At 36.9% G+C, this 25,752-nt stretch overlaps 1 protein-coding gene and 1 long non-coding RNA gene across 2 annotated transcripts in view; both read right to left on the bottom strand.

The window, feature by feature from the left end:
• Window positions 1-7,846: 7,846 nt before the first annotated feature.
• The window catches only part of LOC124172563 (zinc finger protein 271-like), an 85,262-nt gene continuing 67,356 nt past the window's right edge, over window positions 7,847-25,752 (bottom strand). Inside the window, exon 8 of the mRNA XM_046552006.1 lies at window positions 7,847-10,070. Within this exon, the coding sequence (XP_046407962.1) occupies window positions 8,020-10,070 (2,051 nt within the window). The 3' untranslated portion in view covers window positions 7,847-8,019. The remainder of the gene's footprint in view (window positions 10,071-25,752) is intronic.
• LOC124172228 lies at window positions 14,279-18,903 on the bottom strand. The gene is made up of 3 exons (XR_006868088.1): window positions 18,746-18,903; window positions 16,299-16,424; window positions 14,279-15,967 (listed from the first exon to the last, which is right to left on the bottom strand). It is a non-coding gene; the product is annotated as an uncharacterized LOC124172228 (long non-coding RNA).

Below are 25,752 nucleotides of genomic sequence, written 5' to 3' on the forward strand. Positions count from 1 at the left end.
TAACCTCTCATCAACCTTTGAATACAAATGTATTATAAATTAATTTCGCTATAAATACTAATTAATGCATATCCTAAAAATTCGTAAATTTTTATGTACAAATAAGGAATGTTTTACGTAGACACATGTTATGAGAAGCATTCCATACCATTGCAGGAAAGAGCACTGCTCTACCCAGGTAATTACTCTCATACCTTGGTTCTCTGGTCAGGTTACATTTAAGTGGTCTGCCATGTACACCTCACAGGCTTACTTCGAGACACATTAATGTTTTCTTGGAAAAACTTATTACCCTCCAACTGGCACATCTAAGAGTAGATTGGTGCAAGTAGCCTCCTACTTAAATTTGTGGAAGAAAATAACCTCACTCTTCTCGGAATAACTCATTTTTTTTAAATTTCTTGACGTGTATTCAAATAAAGCCGTTAGCTCTCTGTTCGCATTCCGCTGCCTACGCAAGGGATGGTTTCTGTAAAACCCTGCTTCGCGATGCAGCCCATACCATGAATGGAAAGAGAACTACTCCACCCTGGTAATAACTTTCATATCTTGGTTCTCTGGTCAGGATCCATGAAGGTGGTCAGCCCTGTGCACCTCACGGGCTTACTTCGGGACACATTAGCGCATTAACGTTTTCTTGGAAAAACTTATTACCCTCCAACTGGCACACCCAAGAGTATATTGGTGCAAGTATCCTCCTGCTGAAATATGTATGTGGAAGATGATAACCTCATTCTTCCCGGAATAAATCATTTTCTTTTCAAAATTTTCTTGGCGTGTATTCAAATTCAACCGTAAATGTTCTGTACGCATTCCCTTTCCTACTCCTGCAAGGATTGTATTTCAAATGATGTTTCGGTGGAATTACATTTTTTCTTGGAATTATACAGCCAGGATTTTTTTTCTTGAAGTGCCTTTCGATGGTTCCTTAGAGCTTTCGTTAGTTTTGCATACATTCTCGACGTGTTAAGAGTTACTTGGACGAGTGTAGCACCAGGCAGATTTGCTGAACGGGAATTTCCTTGCACTGGGAAAATGTCCAGGCAAATTACGGATCAGTCGATCCTAGAAATGCTCACCAGAAGTGATAATGAAGACGAGGATAGTGACTCTAGAAACAGTGTTTAGTATTTTTTCTTATTTCGTGCGTAATATGAATTTATATTTATCTAAGTGAAATTGCTTTACACATATAATTTAGCCATTTCAAACAACATATTTGTAAGATTCAAGTAATTTTATGAGAATTTTTCGGGAAAATATTCTTCTAAAAAATTCGAAATGTTTCATTCCCATGTTTTCAGAGAACTCGTGGAGAGCAGACGCGAATGAGGAGTGTGGTTTTGGGGATCATGGTTATAAAATATGTTAATATCATAAATCGTAAATACCTAGAAGTATGCTAGGAACATTGAAAGATTTCATTCCCTTTAAAGTATTTTTTGGTCTATGACCTAATGCCCTTTTGCTGAAAACCCTAAAAATAACCGTAGAACTTCGTTTAAAAGTTTAAAGGCATTGCAAAATGAAAGGTATACATTGATGAACTGACATTTTATGCAATAGTAACAATTTTAAAAATGAAAATCGAACTAGTAACAATAAACTGACCGCAAAAGTACGCCGTGATGGACTGCCTTCGGGAAAAGGGTCGAGGATTATATTTGCCCAGTTGCCGAGGAAAGGGTCCGACTAGCCGGTAGAAAAAGGTCATTAAGTAGAGGGAGCGACTACCTGGACGAATCCTTGCCGAGAAACAACTCCGTACACGGCGAAAAATAAATGCTCAAAGCCTTCGTACAGCCAAAAGCAACTTCCCGTGAAGGAGCCCGGCGCAAAAGGGTTAACTGGAAACAGTCGTAGCCATGCATAAGCACTCAAGTAAGGTTACAAATTTCCCATTTAATTATCCTTCATGCAGAGTAGGTACTTATATCAACTGATTAAATACCAATCAACGAGACATATTCACCATCGCATTCTTGGAAATTCACGTGAAAATGAAATTCCCTAAATTTCTCAGTGCAAACAATTTTAAGCTCTAGCAATATCCGGTCATACTTTCTTAACCGATACAGATTGCAGATACCAAAATTTCTTTCAATGTCGGATTAAAACAGATCAGGCACATAGAAGAAGCAAGATTAAAACAGATCGGTAATCAAGTGGTTGAAGTGTAGCACTATCTCTGTCAATTAACCAATTGACATTTAAGAGAAAATGAACTGGAGACACAGAGGTGAAATTTTTTAAAGAAAGTTAAGAAAGTAACTTGGATTGAAAATCAATTGAATTTTGACCATCATCTTTGAATGGAAACTTTTGAAAACAGATGAATAAGAACAAAAATGCAATCATGTTACTTCAAATTGGAAAAGTTACACAAATTTATTTAATTAGCAAAATCAGTTATATGCCTTTTATTTTGCACTAATAGTACTTTATTCTCAGCATACGGACAACATTTTGTTTATTTCCACCAAGCAATCATGGTTAATGCCAGGCAAATTCAGAACCAATAAGGACACGAAAATTGAAAAGAGACCTTGAACAAGGCGCCTTTGATGGAAAAAAACAGGCATGCCTTCAATAAAAAAATAAGGCAAGCCGGCTGTTTGATTCTCAACTTCTATCCTGGGCATGTCCTTCTGCTGCCACAATCCTTCAATACATTCATCCTTACATACATTTCAAAAATAATAATAATAATATCTATTCCACTTATTCGTACGTTACAAAGAGCATGTAAATAAAACAATAAAGTAGAATATAGGTACGCTGTGATCCATAATTGGAGGTACCATCGTAACTAAGTTCATTAAAGCAGCAGCTGGTGCTGCTTTGTGAACATATAAAATATAGGAGCACAAAAAATTTTGATATTCAAACATGCATGTGTTAAGTTCAGCAGCATAGGGAAAAAATTAAAATACAAAATAAAACATGTATTTCAATGAGATTACAGAACATTTTAGGAAAAAAATTGTAGGAATGATAGCTTTACTCAAATAAATATACAAAAAAATGACCAAATAAAATTATCAAGATAACACAACAACTTTTTAACCCTCCGACTCCACCTGGGGTCTTTTTTGACCCCAAGGTTGATGAAATGCCTGCAATTTTTGACTCAATTCAGATTATCTTGCCATGCTACAGGTATGCCTTCCCGCATGTTTTGTCTTTAAATTCGTGCCATTTTTTAATTAAAATTTTGAGTTATTCACGGAAGGGATTCTTTTTCCCGAGTGGGGTCCAATTCGACCGCAGGTGGAGACTGTGTAGGTATTAAATTTTGAAACGTATATCTGTGGAAACGTAATTGATAAAACGTGTTGAAAGGTAGGTAATCCTTATGTAGGTTTTCATTGTGGGATGAAGATTCATATGCAAAGTTTCTGGGTTATTCACCGCGTGTGTCTTTCTTCATATACAACAGTTTCACATTGCTGCTAGCATCTTTAGGTCACTGGAGTGCGGAGTGGAGGTAGAGATCGTCTTTTATATCATTCATTCAAGGCTGGGCTCATCTCATTAGTCAATCCGTCTTCGTGTTTACCTTTTTTTCCCCTATAAAACTTTTTCCGGATTTTGTTGGAGCACTCAGTTCAACATCTAAATCTACATGATAAACTCCTAGCCACCTCTAGGGTTTTGGGCAGGGGGTGAGTATTGTTTACTCAACGTACACTCTTTTCCATGATTTGGGGAGCTGGTTCCCGTCTTTCCTGCCGAAGATGTTCGTAGAATCCAATATCTTTTCCTCCGTTTAGAGCTATATTTTGAACATAATGTATCACAGATATTGTAATTGTGGGCCCAGTGAAGATTGAGTGAAAATAGCCACCACCTGCCTGAGCTCTCTCGGAGGGTATCATGTTGATGTATTATCCTCATATTATTTCATGCCAAACACTTAGCATTTTCACTCATGAAATAATAACAGCATGGAACGCCTATGTCGAAGGCACTATCTGGCCTCTTAGACCATCGTAACCCTATGTCATCAGCAGGTGCATTGAGAGAAGGAAAAGAAAATACTCCAGGGGAAAATTTGCCTCAACTGTGATTATGATTCATCACTTTTACTTTGTCACAGGTTTCCCCTTCCTCCTAATTTTCGAACTAGACTAGCTGTCTATGCGCAACTCTCATGTCAAGGAGGTCAGGCCTTATTTTCGTTTTAGCTCTGCAGGTGCATAGTCCACATCGAAAGCGATTTTGTGGGACCAGTAAAAAAATGTACCTTCAAAACGTTGTAGTAAACATGGAGTTTCATCGGCTGAGCTGAGGATATAGTGCAGATCAGGTACTAAATGAAATGTTTGAGAACAATGACGAAGACATAAAAATGGACAGTTTTGAATTGAGCAGTGATGAAGAGGAACGAATTGAAATACAAGAGGATGTCACAGACGTGATAGTGGAAGAAGAAAATTCATCAGAAAGTTTGAGGACAGTGAAGATGAGGGACATTGCACCACCACTCCACCAAGTTCAAATCGCGTAGAAATTCCGAGGGTGATGTTACTCGCCTGGCAACGAGAGGAGCATTCAAGTATTTTTTTATGCAAACCATACGCTAATGGTTTCATATGTCCCAAAGCCAAGAAAGGCAGTTATTCTAGTTTCAACTCAACACCGGTCATTTGATGTTAGTCGTGGTGAACATAAAAAAAGTAATTTTATTTTATTATCATACAAATCCGGCGTCGACACTGTAGATCTAATGGCAAGACATTACTCAGTAAAGCGTAGGACAAGAAGATGATCTCTTCTTCTATTTTTATATTATTGATATTGCAGCATTTATTGCTTTTGTTTTAAATTCAAAGAGGTTCAACGGGGAAACAGAAAAGGGAGCAAGGAGAAATTTTTTTATTGATTTGGCAATGGAGTTATGAGAACCAAAGATAAGAAGGCAATTGAAAAATCCTCAGACACGAATGCAAGTAATTAGGGAAGCAGTTAACTCTGCAGGATTTGAACATTTATTCCACTGCAGCTTAGAAGGGATTTGCCGCTACGTAGAAAAAAACGTAGGTGCTGTTCATTTTTTCCGAGAGAATCCGGTAGGTAATGAATCGGAGGTGTGAAAAATGTGGAGTCTTTGTTTATAACGATCATTCAAATATCATTATATCGTGCAGAAAATGTGAAGGATTGTAAGATATATAAGTTGCTATTTCAATACTTAATTTTATAAAAGTAATTGTTTTTTTGTCTTGGGCTGAAACGGAAAAATTATAAGAGAGATTTTCTGGATGAACAATAATTTGTTGAGTTTTCTAGGATAAATGTTATTGTATTTCAAAATGTTAATATTACTTGATAAAACAAAAAAACTTCTTATTTATGTTTTTATTATCATTTAAAACGGTATAATTCAAAATCTCCGGAAAAATAACTGTGTGTTTATAAATATACGGCTTGGGGTCAAAAAAGACCCCAGGTGGAGTTCACGTAAGTATTGAGCAGGTGGAGGCCGAGGGTTAACAATTGTTCAATATTTTCATTCTCTTGGGTTAAAAAAATGTTTTAATTAGCGAGAAACTAAGCCACAGAGTTTTGGCCCAGTATCTCAACTATATGGGAACATAACACTATCAGTGCAATGAAAAGTGTATGCATGTTTGAAGGCTTCATTTTTGGGCTTACGTATACAAACAGTTTCCGAACCTTATGGAGACGTATTTTTTACGTGAGTTTACTAGCATATTCAATCTGTTTTGCTCTGTTTTACACACAAATAGAAAACGTCATGAGTACCTCAAATGAAAAAAATCACTTTAGTCGTAAAACATTTTGTTTTCGGAAAAGAGGCAACGAGAGCTCAGTTTTACACTGCCCTTGTGAATTTCTTTAGGCAATCTGCCAAGGCTCTATATGAGGATCGTAGGCTCCTTTCCAGCAAGAAATGCCATATTGCAGTCTTGATTCAACAAGAGCACAATATGCAGAACAACCTATTTTTTTGGACATAAATAACTAAATATAATATTATTATTCCCCAACCTCCGAATACAGCTCTCATAGGCCATTTAAAATCGGGGTATTCAACAAATTCAACAATGAAACGTACACGAACAACCATGCCCTGGATAAGGGGAACTTACCCAGGCGGGACTCAAACCCGCGACCTCTTGTTTGGCAGGCGAGGACTTTTCCCCACCGCCACCGAGGCCGGCAAAGGAATAAGGAATTTGCTTGAAATCGATAGCATTTCCAATTCCAGTTTATTGACATATTATTTCCAATTAACATTTCCATCAATAGTTATCCCAGATTAACTCACAAAGTTGATTTGCTCAATTTCAAAACATGCCAAACAGGTTTTTTCATGTCAAAAATGAGACATCTCTAGTAAACACTCCATTTTTCGAATAATATCTTTTTCATTTAAATTTAACATATTTTGTTCAATTGCTTGATACAAATTTATATGAATAAAATTAAAATTTTGTTCCATCGCATTCTATTTTCGTAAATATATATCACTCACATCGTGCAATATAAAACCAAAGCTGTATTATCCACAAAGGAAGTTAATTTAACATTGAATATTCCAGCATTGAATTTTTTTACACATATAAGAAAAAGAACAGTCACCAAGATCCATCTCCAGGGCACTCCAGAAGAAAGTGATGTTTCTTGCCCATAAAAGTCATGTATTTTCTCATTCCGGGTTCGCACACTGAAGTTACTCCGGAAACATTTAGTAACGACTCCTCTCATTCCAGCTTGCAACAATCTTTTCAATAACAATGACTCGTCTATCCAAGTTACGTAATGTTTACGTATTACAAAACTGCAACTTTCTAATTATTGTTGAGTGCATCAGAGATAGCAGAACAGAGCTTTAAAATTGCATCTTCTGTACCTTTATCTTTCAAACAATCCCAATTGCACAGGGATAAGTAGTTATTGGTGTTCGTGAAATGTTAGAGCTGAACTTAAAATTTTTTTCCAAGACTTTTGAGAAGACAGGTAACAGTGATTATTGGTATATAATTGCTAGCATTAGTTTATTAGCATTATTTTAGAAATGGGCAGAAAAAAGCTTTGAAATGGCATCTTTTGTACTTTTACCTTTTAAGAATCCCAATTGCACGGGGGTAAGTAGTTATTGGTGTTAACTAAATGTTAGAGCTGAATTTAAATTTTTTTCCAGGACTTTTGAGAAAACAGGAAACATTAATATTGATATATAATTGCTAGCATTAGTTTTATCACCTATTTTGGAAATCGGGACTGCAATACCTGTTTTTAAATGTTTTGGAAGTTGACACTTCATCATAACCAAGTTTGCTATGTGTGTAAAAAACGGTACAAAACGATCATTTACCTTTCTAATATTGATACTCTTTTTATCACAACCCATTGCATTTTTAGGCTTAATTTCTTCAATAATTCTAAAAACCTCTTGAACGTCAGTTGGAAGGAAGTACAATCACTGAGCCTCACCACAGCTTCAATTCACAACTTATAATGACTTTCAATGCAAATATCAAAATACTGGGTTTACTTGTTAGTCTTTGAAAAGCTTCACTAAAATGATTGTTGATCTCACTCATTGTCTTCAGTGCAAAATACAAAAAAACGACTTTAAACGATTCCCATGGTATCATGGGAGATGACTGATCATCCCAATAGGTACTTAATCATTATTCATTCTTCATTGCGAAGGTAAGATTAAGGTATTGGGCTTCTCACTACAGATTTGCAATCGCTTGATTTAGAACAACTTTGATATTTATATGGATAATCTTTCCAATGACCAAACATGTCAGCTGCACAGAGGAGGCCCATCTGGGGAAATCAACACAACTTACATAGCACGAATATTGTTTATCACTTGTGAGTGCTCATGTGGCGGTTGGGATGAGAACTAACAGTGATATACTTGGTGCTTACTCTGAATGAATTATGTTTCACAACTGTACGTGCACACTTGCAGTGGTAAGGGCCTTTCCTTGAAGTTAAGGACTTGCTGCAGACCCTGTATAAAAATGATTCATCTCATTTATGTACACCCATGTGACGGCTAAGGTGATCACTTTTAGCAAAAGACTTGCAACAAATTTCACATTGATAAGGTTTCTCTCCGGTGTGTACTCGCATGTGAATGGACAGAGAATAACTCCGAGTGAAAGATTTTTTGCAGATTTGGCACGAATATGGTTTCTCTCCCGTGTGTACTCTCATGTGACTTTTGAGGTGACTCCCTTGAGCGAAGGACCGGCTGCATACGTTGCATTTAAATGGCTTTTCCCCTGTGTGCGTCCGTATGTGACATATGAGATTACTACGGCAAGTAAAAGATCGTTTGCAGATACTGCATGAATGGGGTTTCTCTCCCGTGTGAATTCGGATGTGAGTTCGGAGAGCACCTTTCTCAGTGAAAGATGTTTTGCAGATACTGCACTCATAAGGTTTTTCTCCCGTGTGTGTTCGCAAGTGTTTAACCCGTCCTTTACTACAACTGAAGGATTTGCTGCACACATGGCAGGTATACGGCTTCTCTCCTGTGTGAATGCGTACGTGTTTTACTAAGTCGGTCTTTGCAGAGAAAGACTTTTCACAATGATAGCAAGAATAAGGTCTATCTCCCGTGTGTGTTCGCATGTGAGTTTTGAGAGTACTTCTATAAGTGAAAGGTTTTTGGCATATTTGGCACGCATAAGGCATCTCTCCCGTGCCTACACACACGTGACGATTGAGGTGACCAAATCCAGAGCAGGACCGGCTGCACACGTCGCATTTAAAAGGCATCTCTCCTGAATGCGTCCGCAGGTGTCTTCTGAGATTATTACCGCTAGCAAATGATCGTTTGCAGGTAGTGCATGAGTAGGGTTTCTCTCCCGTGTGTGTTCGCATGTGACTTCGGAGAGAACTTTTGTCAGTGAAAGATTGTTTGCAGATTCTGCATGAAAAAGGTCTCTCTCCTGTATGCCTTCGCATGTGTTTAACCAGGTTATTCTTCTCAGAAAAGGAATTACTGCACACATCACAGATATAAGGCCTTCCTTCCGTGTGTGTGCGTAAATGTCTTACTAAGTCGCTCTTATTCACGAAAGACTTCTCACACTCATTGCATGAATAAGATGTCTCTGCCATGTGTATACGCTTGTGTTTGGAGAGGTCCTTTTTCTGAGGAAAGGACAAAGTGCACTTGCTGCATGAATATGACTCCTCTCTTCTTCTCACACCCACGCGATTACAAAGGTTTCTATCGCATGATGACTTTGAGGATAAACTCTGTGAAGTTGACTTCTCTTCTACAGTAAAACTCCTTGTCACTCGCCTCATTTTTTTCTCATCCACTTTTCTGCCAGTGGTTTCCTTGAGAGGCGGATTTCCTTTCTTTCTCAGCCCCAGTCTATCTCTCGGCAGCCCATTTAAAGTCTTGGAGGTAGTGGGCTCACAGGAACTATAACTACTTCCGCTTAATAGAATGTTTTTGCTAGACACATCTCCTCCCACTGATGATTTCTCTTCAGCGTCCAAATTAGCACCATTCAAATGAATTTTCATGTGTTTGATTAAGTCATTTTTGTTGTTAAATACATCTCCGCAGTTGAAGCAATGATATGGACTTTCGTTTGACTTGCAACTATTCTCAGGATTTTTGATCAAGCAATTGTTTATCTCTTCATTGTCTCCCATGACAATCTCACAGCCACTTGTGTCATTTCCTCTGATTATGATTGACCTGAGGTTATGAGTGGTGTTTGATGCATCACGACCACCTCTATCCCCGACAAATGTCATTGTCGCTCCGCCTCCCTTGCTTCCAAGTGATTCGATGTATTTTGTATTGCATTGTCTATCATCAGGAATTGAGCTATTTGTTTTCTTATCAGTATCTAGAGCGCCACATATTTCCAAGTCTTCATCCATCAGATTTCTTTCTATCCCAAAATGGGATGTTCCAACCTTGGAATCAATTTGTCTCACCAGAGATGTGGGATCAATGCATTCATCAATCGAATGATTCATTACATTTCCTTCCGCAGACAGATATGAAGTTGATGTCGCTCCAATGGGCAATCCTTTGGCAGCCAGGAACCCTAGAAATGAATTTCACATTAAACCCAGATAACACAAAGTAAGAGAGTTAACAGTTTCTTATGGTTTTCTTACGGAAAAAATATATAAGCAGCTTATCGTAAGCTAAGGGGCTTATATAAGTAAAGGGTAAGATATTAGGGGAGAATAGGTAAGGAATGCCGTCAAATATCCTCAGGCAAGGTTATTTGTTTATGTTGGAACGTCAAAGGCGTCTGAACAGTCCCAGCCGGCAGAGCCCATACTGCATCTATATGTGAAGTGGATGCAATGCGTGACAGGATGCGTTAGAGTACCAAATATTCTTCTGTCATCCTTTGCTATTTGCGCCTATGTATGCCATATTTTTCATGATGTGGTTTAATACTTAAAAATATCTGCAAATCCTCGCATTAATTATTATAAAATTTCAAGAACTATTACTATTATAATTATTCATTGTATTCAAGATTTTCACGAACATACGGTACTACCAATGACTACAGCAGTAGGTATGAACTTGTTGTCTGGTAGCCATCTTTCCCTATCTCGACGTGTTGGAGCCTCGTAGATTGAGTGTTGTATTGGGCGTGTTTTATAGTGATATTTTATAATTCTGACCATTGCAGCAATTTTGACTTATCTCCCGGTGTCGACCCTCGCTCACTCATTGGCCTCTACTCTCCTGGATTTGAAATCTGCGTTTGTTTTGGATTCCGATGGATAGCTTTGTTGTACCTCGTAGATTGAGTGTTGTGTTGGGCGTGTTTTATAGTGATATTTTATAATTCTGACCATTGCAGCAATTTTGACTAATCTCCCGGTGCCGACCCTCGCTCACTCATTGGCCTCCACTCTCCTGGCTTTGAAATCTGCGTTTGTTTTGGATTCCGATGGATAGCTATGTTGTACCTCGTAGATTGAGTGTGGTGTTGGGCGTGTTTTATGGTGATATTTTTTAATTCTGACCATTGCAGCAATTTTGTCTAATCTCCCGGTATCGACCCTCGCGCACTCATTGGCCTCTCCTCTCCTGGATTTGAACTCTTGCGTTTATTTTTGACTCCGATGGATAGCAATGTTGTACTAAAGTTCTCATATGTTGTCTTGTGTACTCCTGTATTCCTTTGTTCGCCTGTCTCTTGTTTTATGCTGAGTCATTAAAGTTATACTCTTGAAATAAAACGTGCTCTGATTTATCCCGAGTAGTGTAAAACAATCATGAGATACAGAGAACCAGACAAGCAATATCGGAAATTAGTTCAACCGAGTTCAATTTTCGGCAGTTAGATGGCAGCACTTTCGTACATCCTCATCCTCACGGCATCTCTCTAGGTGCGGCGGTCTCCCTCTTCCGCATCCCCTCGGCAGCGGACCGGCAAATGGATGTCATCTATATGAAAGGATGCGCTCATACTCTTTGCATCTGGATGACATCCAGCTGCCAAAAAGAAATTTGATGGTTTGTGCCGGCTGGGGTGTACTACATATACTACGCAGCTCATCCCGACATGAATTTAAAGACTACCGGTGAAATTAAGCGAGTCTTAACAAGGGCTTAACAACTGATAACAGATTTCCCCGTGAATAGAAAAAAAATTAATAACTGGAAGCGACTGGCTAGTGAAGATATAAAGCATAATGCAAGTACTTTATCCTTGTGACGGAAAGGAAAAAATAAACATCAGGGAGAACCGAACACACGACCTATGTATCTGTTGCTCTGTCCTCTCACCACTACACCACGGAAGCTGATGAAAGAAACTGGTTTAGTAACCAGTTTAAAATCCAATTATGTAGAAAAACTTGTCTGGTATGTGCATTAAAAACTGAAATTATTCGAAGTCCACACATTTTAACATTTATGAATTTTAATTGATGCCTTGAAAACCTGATGACTACAATATGTATATTAGAGATTCCTTCCGATATTTTTATATTATTCTACGTCGCTATTCCTGTGAAATTTTGTGTTTTTCTTATGACCGTCGTTTCGCTATCAGTTCATACATGTGAATGATTTTCAAATTATGGCAGTATCATGATGCCATTAGGGCATCATGGCTGAGATACGGCTCGCAAGTAGGGGAGAGTGTTGCATCACGAAATAATTTCTCAAATTTTTCATAAAAAGCAAAATATATTTACTTAAGATTCAGTCAAATGGTAAAAAATCAATCCATCAGGATTACTTAACTAAAGTTCTAAGTTTTAGACTCGTACCTTTACTGTTAATGGATATAATTAAAATTTCTCAAAGTGTTTTTTATTGTCCGTATGTACTATCATTTGCAAAAGTCTTGCAACAAATCGGTCGTCGCCACTTTCGCTCCACAAAGATTGTGTTCGGAAACTGTATGGTTTTCGGGTTTCAGTAAACCAACACTAATATTCATAGTTCAATAGATGGAGAACGGGTCATTAGGTGAGTGAGATATTTTTTCATCCTTTTCAGTCTTGGGATTTGATCGCTTCCATTTAAGTGAAATTTGTGTTCATTATGTTCCCCCAAACACATTGTAGCATTAAATGCAGGTGGAAAGATCAAAGGTAATTCCTCGAAGAGATTTTAAAAAGTTTGTAGCTTGGCTCTTTTTGAGTGATCTTAGCTCTTTTCAGAGAGCAGGAAATCACGAGTCGTTTACTGTGAACATGGCAGACTTTTGTTTACATCTATCGACTCTGGTTGATGTTTTTAATACAATATCTACGACATAAGATACGAGGCAGCTTTGATATTCCACGTGTTTCATCAAATAAATATCTGAGCAAACACGTAATATATGAAATTAGTTAAGCTGATCGGCATTACTCGTTGCGTATGTAACAACATAGTTCTCCGACGTCTGTCAATCGGTAAAGATGTATTCCTTTCCACATATTCAAAGTATGTCCAGGAAAACTTAATTCCAGCCAAAAGTCCCATTTTTAATGATTTTCGGATTTAAACAGGTATTGTTTGATAATTTGTTCCACTGCTGAATTAGTGTGAATGCATATAATAACTCTACGCTGCTCCCATACAGCACAAGCAGTGCGAAACCCGTGTAAAATCGTGATAAAACACGGGTAAAAACTCGTGTATATCCCGTTTCTACTCGTGTAGGACTGGTGTAATTGCGGTGTATTTCCGGTACTATGTCCGCTATTTCTGGGGTATACACGAGTATTATCCGTATATTATTCCTCAGGTCCCACGTAGTACCACGATTCCCGAGGGCGACGCCACTGTCGCAACCCGCTACATTGAGTTACTTTCAAATATGGCCGCTAGTTGGCAGTACTATCGCTGCAGCCAAATCGATTGGTCGATTATATCGATAGGTCGCTCTTGGCGATATATATCGACTCATCGATAGGTCGCTCTTGACAATTACTCGAACCTGAACGATTAGGATGAAAAAATAAACATTGCTATTCCACAGATCAAAAAAATTAAACTTTGCAATTACACTGATTTCTGTGGAATTACAAAGTTTAATTTTTTTATCTGTGGAATAACAAAGTTCAATTTTTTCATCCAAAATGTAAATTCCATTAAGTATCTTTAGGATGAACTTTAAAACCTAATAATATATTCTATTGAAAGACAAAGTTTAATTTTTCACCCAAAAAGATTAGTAAATTCAATGAACTATCACCAGAAACCACCTATGACCCCGAATGCATAAAAAGCGGAAGCTTGTAGTTTACCAGTGAGTACATTTAAAGTGGTGCATTTCGAAGGCTGTACCACAATGTTTTTTCATTGAAAGAAGTTCCTTCTGCATTCCTGTAAACAAACGTGACAAGGTGATCCTCTCAAAATGCACCATTTAATGTGATCTGGTGTTTAATACAACGAAAGCAAGTAGTAGAATTCACAATCAATGCAAACCCCTAAACTTACAATTAGAAGTAAACTAAAATTATCCTGGATCTATAAGTTCCTATAGATCTAGACCCTATAGACACTTACTTCCCCCGAACTATTAAATTAATATCCCAAGTGGTTGATTTTGCTCCCTAGGGGGCAAACAGTGCATACTTACCCAACTCCCCTTGGTTGCCACTGGCGTCTGACATCTCATGGATGAGGTATGCTTACCAATCCTAAGCATGAGGACTTACACTGATAAACTCACCCATTAATGATGGTGATCACTGAAGAAGCCCACCTTATGCTAGGTGACTTATTTCAACCAAGTAAATGGGAAAACCTTTCAAATACAGGTTAAAAATTTAATGACACTTCAATTTAAGAAAAATTTATTTGGACACTATTAGGTGAATGGCGGAATACAAAACAAAGCATACAAAATACAGAATAAACAAAGCATACATGAGACTTCATTCGCATCCCCAGCAATCAAGAGACTTAAAATCCCTAGTGAATTACAGTCGGTCTGTGAAACTTCATTGTGGAATGAACCACTCACTATCAAATACTCAGTAGCATCTACAATCACAAAAAGGGCTTCATTATTAGGAAAAACCATACTCGTGATCCCATACCATCAAATACAGAAAGAACAATCAAAAGAATTAAACTTTTATGTAAACACGAGAACCATACTATCACCTGCAGAGACAAAGGAAACAGTTTGGTTATATAAGAGTGAAAAGAGTGCCATGACAATGTCAGAAATTCAATGAGGATAATGATTGTGAATCTTTAATATATGTACTAGAGGCAAATGAAACAAGAGCTCAACAATTGTTACTTCCCACTGACAGGTAGAAAAAAACATGATTTTATCAAATAGTGCAAACATTCCACAGAGTTTTATCAATATTAACCCTTCATCATCACGGTTATTTGGCCTCCTTAAGATATAAAAGATTACTAACCCAGAGAGACTAAATCTACTAATACTCTGATAACAGATAGGCAAATGAAGAACTCTCCGCAGATTGGCTCAAAAATTTCATGGATAACAAAAATCAACTATGAAAGTTCATGTGTAATTGATTATGGACAACCATAGAAGTCAAATCTCTCTTGATAGCTATGAATTCCATAGAGTTAATCATGTTCATGTTGTCTTTATACCCCCGCATAATCACAGCCTTTGGATTTTTTTACGATTCTCTCAAGAAAGTGTTTAATTTACAGTGGGACAGGCCCTTATGGATTAATGACCTCCAGAAGATTTCAGGAAACGACATAACTTTGACCCAGAAAAAACTTTCATCCTTGTTGCGACATTCATGAAGCGTATATTAAGATCCCAACAATGCAAAATGGTGTTTCAGGATTCAGTGTAGCAGAAATCTTTCCCTTTATACCGGAAGAGTTCAATGACGTGGACTTCATCTTTGAAAAAGCTATTCAAACACAAATCATCATTGACCCAGAGAATGTTGACAAATCAATGAATGACGAAACTGATCACGAACACTATGATGCTGTCAATGAGCAGCCAGCAAACCTTAATAAGACATGTGTTGAAATTTCGAATCTTTATGGATATAACCCAAAGGATATTGCTAAAAAAATTGAATCCAAGAAAACAGCCAACTTAAATTTATCAGAGCTGTACGAAAATCCTGTTGGTGGTACTTCACAACCTAATTCAACACCCAAGTCAGTCCCGGAACCTACTCAAGCCCATCTCATTTCAAAGAAACCCTAGAATTGACATATCCTCCGCAAAAACCACACAGTGACTGAAAATAAAATCTAAGAAGGGACAGAAAGCAACACTCAATAATTAGGACTTCTACTCCTATGAAATTGGTATCAAAGTGAGTATAGAGGAATACATGCAGGTAAACAAAATTGTAATTAATTTTCAAGTACTTCAATGAAAAATGTGACTAAATATGTAAAAAATCATAAATTTAAATATGTATTAAGGAGTCAAAATTGTTCTGGTCTACCATACCATGCTAACATGATTTTATCTTCGTACTAGCACTCATCAATGCCGAATCATTCCTGAAAAAAGTTAAAATCATTATTATTGTTGAAGTAGCAAAGCTATCAATCAATTCATCTATGTGCTAATACCTTTTAATGCAGAAGCAATACTTATAGCATATGAACAATCTTTTTCACATACAATGACGAATGACATTGCAAAGCCTACAACTAGTAAGCGTTCCAACAAAGATGCCACGATGAACGCAATAAAAATTTAGAAAATATGGAACCTGGTGCAAACTGGTCTAACAAACAATTTTATACTACCATATTTAGGCATCATGTGAAACTAAGTGCCAACATTTTTCCCTCCCTGAGATATAACTTTTGAATAAGTATTTGGTACCTGTATTCCACATCACGCCACAGAGTATGGTCTATACCCTTTTCACCAGACTCCTTCCTACCGCCAGCTTTGAATGTTTATCCTCCTCCATCAAACGACCATTACCAATGTTTCCTATGGAGCTTCCTAGATTTATAAATGAAAAGGACACATTAAAACATTTTTATGATTGTATGGTCTCAAAATTATTTCTTTACACCATGCACCATGTCATGCCATCACTTAGATCAATATTCACAAGAGAAAACGAGACACAGTGATATATATAAGAAATGGTATTTTAGTATCTCAGTATAGTTTTTATTAAAAATATGAGGAGCACGTCTAGTACCACACCAATTAAAAAAGTACAGTCATTTGCAGCATGGCTGATGTCTCTCCCTACATATAATATTTAAATCTAACCAACTCTTAAATATATATGAACTGAAATATGTCCTAATCATCAGGAAACAATCCTCTTGCCGTGAACTTTCTATCTTTAACAGAGCAGAAGACTCTAGAGTATGCCGTGACCTTTGCTGGCTCTTGAGTGAGCATGCCTCAGAAAATACTTTTTCATTATACCAGCCTCAGTCTTGCCTCCAATCCTATTCATAGAATTCTCATGTGGATGAGACTAAGTTACTAGTAGTGAGTCCATCTCCACCCACCCTTCTCTAAAATGGGTACATACACTTGAGTGTTGAATTAATTTGATGATATTTTTACTAAATCTATACTCAAGAAAAAGATAAATGCAAAAAAAAGTGTATATTGACAGAGGGCAACATTTTGATATATCACACAGTTACATTATTTTATTTATATTTCTTAGAACTTGAGGAAGAAGAATGAGAAAGATCAAATTTATTACAACATAAATTGCACTGTTTTGGTGTAGTTGGATGACAGGTAATAATGGACACAAAAATGGGGCGAAATATTTGTATTGATGTTTGGGACCCTAAAAGTTATAAAATAAAACAAATCAGTGAATTTGATCTCATCCAACAATATGCCATTTAAGTTGAACATTCCAATTTGTCTTCTACGATTTGAGGGAGCTTGCAAATTCAATTAATGCACATATATATAGCATCCTGGTTCTTTCTGCAGTATTTTCTCAATATTGTGATCAAGTAATTTACAATACTTACTTTGGATCCATTCAAGGGTATGGGATCCATTCAATGTGTGTATGAAAATGTGGGTTAAAAATCATAAAACCATACTCCAAGACAACTTACCAAGATAACAGAGCAGTGAAATGCAAATGAAGACCATGAAGACTGATTAAGATTTACACCCACGGTATATTAATGAGCCATTTACATCCCTCCAATACACAGGCATCATATTACTCTGGTGAAATTCAATAAACGCGAAAATTATTATAGACTATGAAGGCAAGGAAAGTGCAAATTTGAGATTTTAAAATTTTCCGAATTGAAAACATTTAGAGCGTAAGGGATTGTAAAAAAATACTGGCACGAGATTGTAAATAAAAAAATAACTAACACCTTTCTATCAGGATTATTTTCGAGTGTTACTGCGAAATTAACGAAATATAATTAGCTTATATTATAACAAATATCACCGTAACGAATGATAATTACAGCAACGAAAAAAGCTTTCATTTTTTAACCATTCACGAGCATACTAACCGCGACGTTAAAGCATCGTGGCAATATGCTACACACTAGCACTCATATACTTGATTCTCCGAAATATCAATTGAAAAATCCGGACCAAATAGCCCAATAAAATCACCCAATCAAGACGCCCAAAAATATAACACAAATAAATCTCCCGGCAAACATATGAATTGCGTCGAATAACAGCTCTATTTGTGGTAATTAAACCACACGATTGAGCAATGATGAATTTAGAGCCAATAAAAACTCAGCGGATGAAACAGTAGAATATTATATATTTTCGCAATGGCTAAGAAAAGGGAAGGCTGACAATGAACCTTCGGCCATTTTCATGACGTCATGACCTCAGGGAAAGCAACACATTTGTAAAGTTAACAGAGTTAACTACGTATGACTAATAAATGTGAATCGAAATCAAAGCAAATTGAAACCATAGAATCAGCCAAGAACCTTAACACAGTTACTTAAAGGGTACTTGGAATTTTGACGCTCAAAGATTTATGAAAAATATACTTATCACCGGACGAAGATAGCGTCGAAGTAGAACCGAAGACGAATACCGCCGAATCCCAGCTGTATTTGAAGTATTTATATCACACAGATGAGAAATGATAAATTAAGATCCAATAAAAATCCCAAGGATAACAGAATAGAATATGAATAATAGAACTACAAATGCGCTATTACCTAATGGCGTCCTTCGGCCATTTTCATGACATCACGAACCTCATGGTGCTCATGGTAAAGGTCACATTTATAAGATTACGTATCGCAAACAAATGTAAGTCGGATAAAAAATTGATAACTCACCTCTTTATGAAAGCAGCAAGGAGCAGTAGACGGCAGAGGTTGCAATATTAACGCGTTGTGGTACCTGAGGTTTTATCGTTGCATCTTGCGTCCTTGGTCCTTGTGTTAATCCAGCGACACTGAGCGCCACACACGGTGCTAACAAGAACTCATAGTCCAACATGTCTGCTACCATCAGCATCACGAAATATCAGAAATATCACGAAAAACATTATATTCTTTTGATGTAAAAAAGAATTATTCGCCAATATTAAATACGCTCATCAATTTACATCTGAAACAATATTTATCAAGGTGGCAATTTTTGAAAGGACGATCCATTCATTTGATCAAGTCACGGACCTATTTAAATAAATATATTTTTAAAATTATACATTTGCCTATCTGGAAGTACGCAAGCAATTAAAAAACATAAAAATTATGGCAGGAATAGATTTCATACCGAAAGTATAGCAAAATGTGTGTTTAAATGCAGAATACTTCTATACACGGGTTTTATTATGGAAATATCCGAGTTTTATTTTTACACCGCATTTACACCAAAAAAACACGTGTAAATAATTTCTCGGTGCTGTCTGGGGCTATGTGGTTGATGATGAAGTTATCATATTTAGCTGCAATCATTTACATATACTCTGATGAATACCGGATAATGTAGGATACTTACTCAGCATCATTAATTAACTTCTCTACTTACATTAAAAAGGTTACATGGTATTAGGAAATATGTTTGTTGGCAATACGTTTTATTTTTAAGGCAAGATTGAAATCAGCGGAACTACAGCTCATTTCATAAAACCTTTGAAGTCGAGTAAGAAGGACGTAAGCAAATCCTTACAGAATTTCTACTTGAAATGAATGTATACGCTTGCTTCATTAGAAATACAAATACCGAGTTAAAAACATAATTGAAAATAATATTAACTAATAAGGACGATACCATACCGAAGTCGCAGGCGACATCATCATAATATTCCTGTTGTATACACTAACCAGCCGAAACATAAAGTATGCGAAAGCCTCCGCGCTCAAGTTATAATCATATAAACGAATAAAGTACTAAGATACCGAGAATATGATTATTTTGATCAAAATTCGTGCAATTGAGAAGCACATGAAAGCAGCTCAGTGTTACAATGACAACAAATAATTAAAATTATCGCTCCTAGACGACAAAATAGGAACAGCGCAGTAGATGATTACTTGGCTGGCGAATGCAGGGGCCCGCGTTCGAGTCCCTCTCCTGCCCGAAATGTTTTATCCTCCTCACAGCCGTATTACATTTTAAAGTTTTTTTTTATTTTTTAAATGTATGTTAAGAAAATACCAAATGTTGAATTCGAGCATTTTTTAATAACAATTTCCAATTTAAATGATCTTGCGACAGGAATCCTGCGTTGCTAGCGCGGTAGGATGAATCATTGCGTTTCCCTTTAAAGAACTCCAATCTGAATCACTGGTGGATGTGGTTCCCAGTGCTATAAGGTTTCCTTTCCAGGTCCGTAACTGCTCAACATTATTAACCATTGGGATGAGAACTATCGTAGTAATCTAATGTTCCATATACGTAATTTCATAAATAGATCAATTTCAGCTGATTAAAAAGAAAATTATGAATGATATTTTGCAGCGATTATGCTGTCCGTCTATGTTGTATGATGCCCAATTGTCATTACCTTTTCGCCATTTCCTACTACGTTAATTTTTCCAGTAAAATTTTTCAAATAATTTTACCCTTTTCCGTTTCGTAATTGAGCAGTGACGGAAACTTTTCTCAGAGATAGAAAAGATATAAATTAAGTGAATAATTTTACTTTTAAACTCAAGGCCTCAATATTCTATAATCAGTGTTTTTTTTACAGTAATGTTGATGGAAAGGGACAGAATGTGAGACCAGCTGATCTACTAAGCACAATCCTAGGAATAACCTATGTAATGTTAATCCTTAATCGTGCACCCACCCCGGTGCTTATTTTTAAATATAGGAAAGGGTTATCTTGAGGTATTTATCAACTATTCATCTAGTGCGTACTTTCTTCAAGCAAATTATGGCGTCAACATGTATGATATGATAGAGCTACAAATAGGCCCTATTTAAACTATTTTGGAAGTTTGTGAGAATCACTTACGGCCTGCAAGTTTTACTCCAGGTAACTTGCTTCCTCGTCCCTGGCTGGTAAAGTTGCGACAGAGATGACAACACAATTGCAACAAGACGAGGTGCAGGACTTATCAGCTGACCATACTACGGCCCGGGAGCACCCGATTGTGCGTTAAGAGCTGAGGGAGTGGCTAAATTCTGCGCAAAATATTTTACCTCCCGAATCGATAGTCTGGAATTTAAAAAGGACGAATATTGGTTGAAATTAACTTTCAATTTAATCCCTGTCCGTTGATGTTATTGGAAACCTTACCAATGGCAGCATAACTGGATAGGGAAAAGTTGTACTATTGAGTCACTCTTTAAGTTGGCTGTCCTTAATAATTTAGTAATGACCTAAATATTAAAATGGAAACAATAACTAATTTATATAACAAAAAAGAAGATTAATGCGACATGATCACTAAATATGTTAGTGCTATCGTAAAAATTTAAGCCTCTCCTAGACATGCAAACAGTAAAAATAGAGACACATTCTGCTAGCAACAATGTAGCCTAGCGATTTTTTTTGCAATGAAAATTCCATTTTTCTCGAAGGAAACATTAACATTGGTGTAAATATAATAATCTAATTAACAAAAATTGATAACTAATGAAGAAGATAGCTTGTGGAGCTATCTTCATCAGCTTCAACCGAAGTAAAGAACTATTTAATGTCATTCAATTTAAGATGGCGGAGACAAAAGACCCGTGTTTTTTCCCGGAAAATTGCCAGTTAATTTTTTTTTCATTTATAAATTCTCCTATATCTAACAAACATTTCAACAACTTAATATAAAGTCTCCTGAATGACGTTAAATCCCTAAAAAGTGATACAAGCGAGTTGATTTCCGTGATCCTAATATCGAAATCGTGCCCCCAGCCGGCCTTATGGGGTTTACCATTGGAAGCCAGGCCTCTTAGGTACCCACTCTTTTAATGGGTAAATATTTTCAATTACCTACTACAGTCAACTCCGAGTATAAAAATAATTTCAAACGCCGCGACGACGCAACAACATTTACGCTGGTTTACTCAACTGAGCATCGTAATGGTTTCCTACGTCTCACCCGAGTGTCACGATGACCCGTTCGTGAGTCGTTCCCGAGCTACCATGAAGATTCATCCCAAGATAGTGATCATTCAAATGTAATAGTGGCCAGAAATCGACAATGGAGCGAAAGTGGCGCCGCTCGATTTGTTGCAAAACTTGTGCAAACGATAGTACATCATGACCATGTACCTAAGAACACTGCCTATTACACCAAGGAACACAAGTAAGATTGGTGGGAACGGTAATTAAACAGTGAAAAAAGGAAATAAATTTGATTTGTTAATTAAATTTGAAAATACATTAACGTGTCTTATAAAGAAAATTAACATAGCTTAGGTAAAAACACAATTTTAAAATATAACTCCTTTCTTGTAAAAGTAAACTTAGGTTTAAGCCTCCTACGAGCATTCTTTAAAGTCCAATTATGCTATGAATTTCACACAAAAAAGCAAATCATAGAATATAAGACCATATATTACCAATGATTACAAAAATTACAAACACAGTAACATGTTCCGAGGAACATCATGGGCTTGTGTTCCTTGGTACGAGAGGTAGCTATTTTTATTGTGGGCTGAATTTACTGTTCCATATAACGTCTAAAATACCATATATGTATGGAAAACCCACAGAGGAAAATCATTCACCTTGACTGGGATTCGAACCCGGATTACTTAGATTTCCGGCCGAGTGCTTTAGCCAGTTAAGCTACTGAGGCGTCATTCTCCCCTGTGGATATTTGTGGACTATACCGGACAAGGTGATATGGACTGCTGAGCATTACTATGCGACTAGCAGTACAGGTAGCATAGCCGGAGAGCAAAGCCCGAACTTTGAACACGAAGAGGTGTTCGCTCTAGACTTATTTAAGTATACCGGGACTAGACACGGTGATAACTTTTACGGAGCCACCCGCAATGCACAAAACCACTGTGGATGACTCCATAAAAGTTATCACCGTGGCTATTCCTGGTTAGTGATAGGGAAAAATTTTCCATAATCGATTAATCGTATCATATGATAAAATTCAAGCATAATCGATTCAGGGAAATAATCGGGCCGAAATAATCGATTACGCAGAGAATCGGTGAATAATGGAATACTTAGCCAGCGCCCGATTCTTGAGACGATTATGCACCGATTATCATCTTACGATTATGGGGCGATTCTTTGGGCAAAATAATCGTGTGCTGAAGCTAATCGGTGCATAATTGTCTCAAGAATCGTGGGCTGGCTAAGTATTCGATTATTCACCGATTCTCTGCATAAGCTTGGAATATTGTTATTTTGTCCTGAATCGCTACCGTGCGCAACCGATTATCTGAGTGTGAAGCGATTCTTTTTGTGGTGTGGTAGAATAATCGTCTCGTAGGAACGCTTAAGACCTAAAGATATCGGCGCGCACCGTCTCATTTGTATTGAGTGAAAAATAAAATGCAAAGAATCGATTTTATTGTCGTATTTTGAGATTGTGCGGATGCTGTAATGGTGGTATTTTGAAGGTGGGTGTCATGATGCGTGTCAAATAATTTAGTTCGTTTTTGAACTTGTAATATTATGTTATTTTATCCCTGACAATCTTAGATCCGGATGATGAGTGGTAGCAATGCCTACTTAAGCTTACGAAGGCATTAAGCTTAAGAACTTCTTAAGCTTAAGAAGGCATTGGTGGTAGTAATAAAGTAGCTAAGTTTTTGCCTTGTTCTTGACAGTGATATCGTCAATAGGTTTTTCATGCCATTAGTACATGACTAGGAGATTGTTTTTCTTAACTCTCACTCAAATTTTTGTGGAAGTACTTCCACAAGTGACTCTTTACTGGTGCCATATCACTTTCGTTTCTGAGCTTACACCGAACAAAGGATTTTAGTGACTTATGGGTGAATCGGCTTCAGATGAGGTGTCTGGGCTCTTCCACTTACGAGGTGTTATACATTTATTTACGATTGATTATTAGGTAAGAGTTGCCCAATTAGCTTTATTACTTATTGGCGGTGAAAAAAAATTGTTCGTCCTTGACCAATTAGCCCCTGTATTCCATATGATCATGTAGTTACTCAACGCGGCCATAATTTTTTTCGCTAATTTTTTATGATGTCTTCCTTCAACAATAGATATTTTCTCCCATCAAAAATTTAGAATTTGTTTTATTGCTTATGATTGCTTTCAAATTTTTCAATCACCAATTACGATATAAGGATAGATTGTCATGAAAAGTATATGTTCGCTCTCGTCTCTCGCAAGTGAGCACGCTTCTTATTCCCGCCGATTATATTCAAATAATCGATTATGCAAAATAATCGGATGTCCATAATCGATTCAATAATCGCAAGCAAATAATCGATTATTACGTATAATCGATTATTTTTGCCCATTTCTAGTCCTGGTATGCTTAAATAATAAGTAGCTAATACTAATCACCATTATGTTGATTTTGCTGATGTTACTATAGCAACTGTTGGAGTGATCAATTTTTGGTAATAGACATCGATACGTAACCAAAACTTTTTACTTTTCAGCGTCAACAACTTCAAGCTAGCATTTTCTCTGGAAACATCATCTAAATGAACTGAAACTGACCTATGCTACACTATAGTGCTTCTTTCGCGTTATAGCTTACTCTCAAAGCCCCTAGGGCAAAGCACTTGCCGATAGTTTCAAGTGTTCCTAGGTAAACTATACCCTAAGTACACCACCTACTTGCAAGCTTGCACTAGCTATCTGCCCTGTGGATGGAACACAGCTCGAGTTCTGAAACGTCAGCAGAATGGAGAAAGACCACCCAGCTGGAAGCCCAAATAGCCTTCTTTGACTTATTTAACCCTTCCGCACTCGCGTCAAATTTTGGGACAAATATGCTCGCGTGGCGTCTGCTAGACGCCAATAGTGTACATTATAATATAATAGTTAATATTAAAATTAAATGCAACACACTACTTTTATGTTATTTATTTGCTCCTTTACAAGTTATAACATTGTAAATACAATAGTTTTTAACTTATTTAAGACATTTTAACCATCTTTTAGTAACTAAGCACATTTTTGATACATTGCTCTCAATTAAACCACATCACAGCAACAATTACATATTTTTATCCTTGCAAACAATACAAACGTATTCAGAATGCTCTAAACATATATAATGATCACAGGAAATGCACCTATATTTTGTCATTCGATTTTTTTTTCTGTCGCAAATGTAACATCTCTTTCTAGAATTCTCTTTTTTCTCCTTCGTTTTTTCCTCCGATTTCCTACGAATACTTTTGGAACTGCAAGTACTTGACTCATTATGTTCAGTTTCTTTGTCTTTCTCACTAATGGCTAAAGTTCTTTTTCTCAATTCCCTCGGTAAATTTACCACGTGACTACGTTTTTGCAGGTGCTCTTTAGTTAGTTCTTGCGCAAGGACTTTGATAAAATGCCTTCTTTTCAAAATTGCATGAGAACTCTCTTTGTTGTTTACAAGGTAAATAACCTGAGCATTTATTGCTGCCACATTGAGCATGGTATAAAATATAGTCATCGGCCACCTTTTGGTGTTTCTTGCTACTGAGTAAGTCGCGCATAATTTATCAACTACATCAACGCCAGATTTAGTTGCATTGTAAAATGTCACGATCTCTGGCTTATTCGAATTCCCTGTTGTTTCATCGATTGTGGAATCATGATGCATTGAAGATATTAAAATTACATTTTTTCGTGGCTTTGGTATGTATGATACCAATGTGCAATGCCTATCAAATCCAAAACGAGTTGTAAATGGTTCTCGACCGACAGGGGATGTAAAACTGGGTGGAAGCTGCCGTTTAT

This window comes from Ischnura elegans (genome assembly GCF_921293095.1).
Source record: "Ischnura elegans chromosome 13 unlocalized genomic scaffold, ioIscEleg1.1 SUPER_13_unloc_1, whole genome shotgun sequence".
NCBI classification, from domain to species: Eukaryota; Metazoa; Arthropoda; class Insecta; order Odonata; family Coenagrionidae; genus Ischnura; species Ischnura elegans.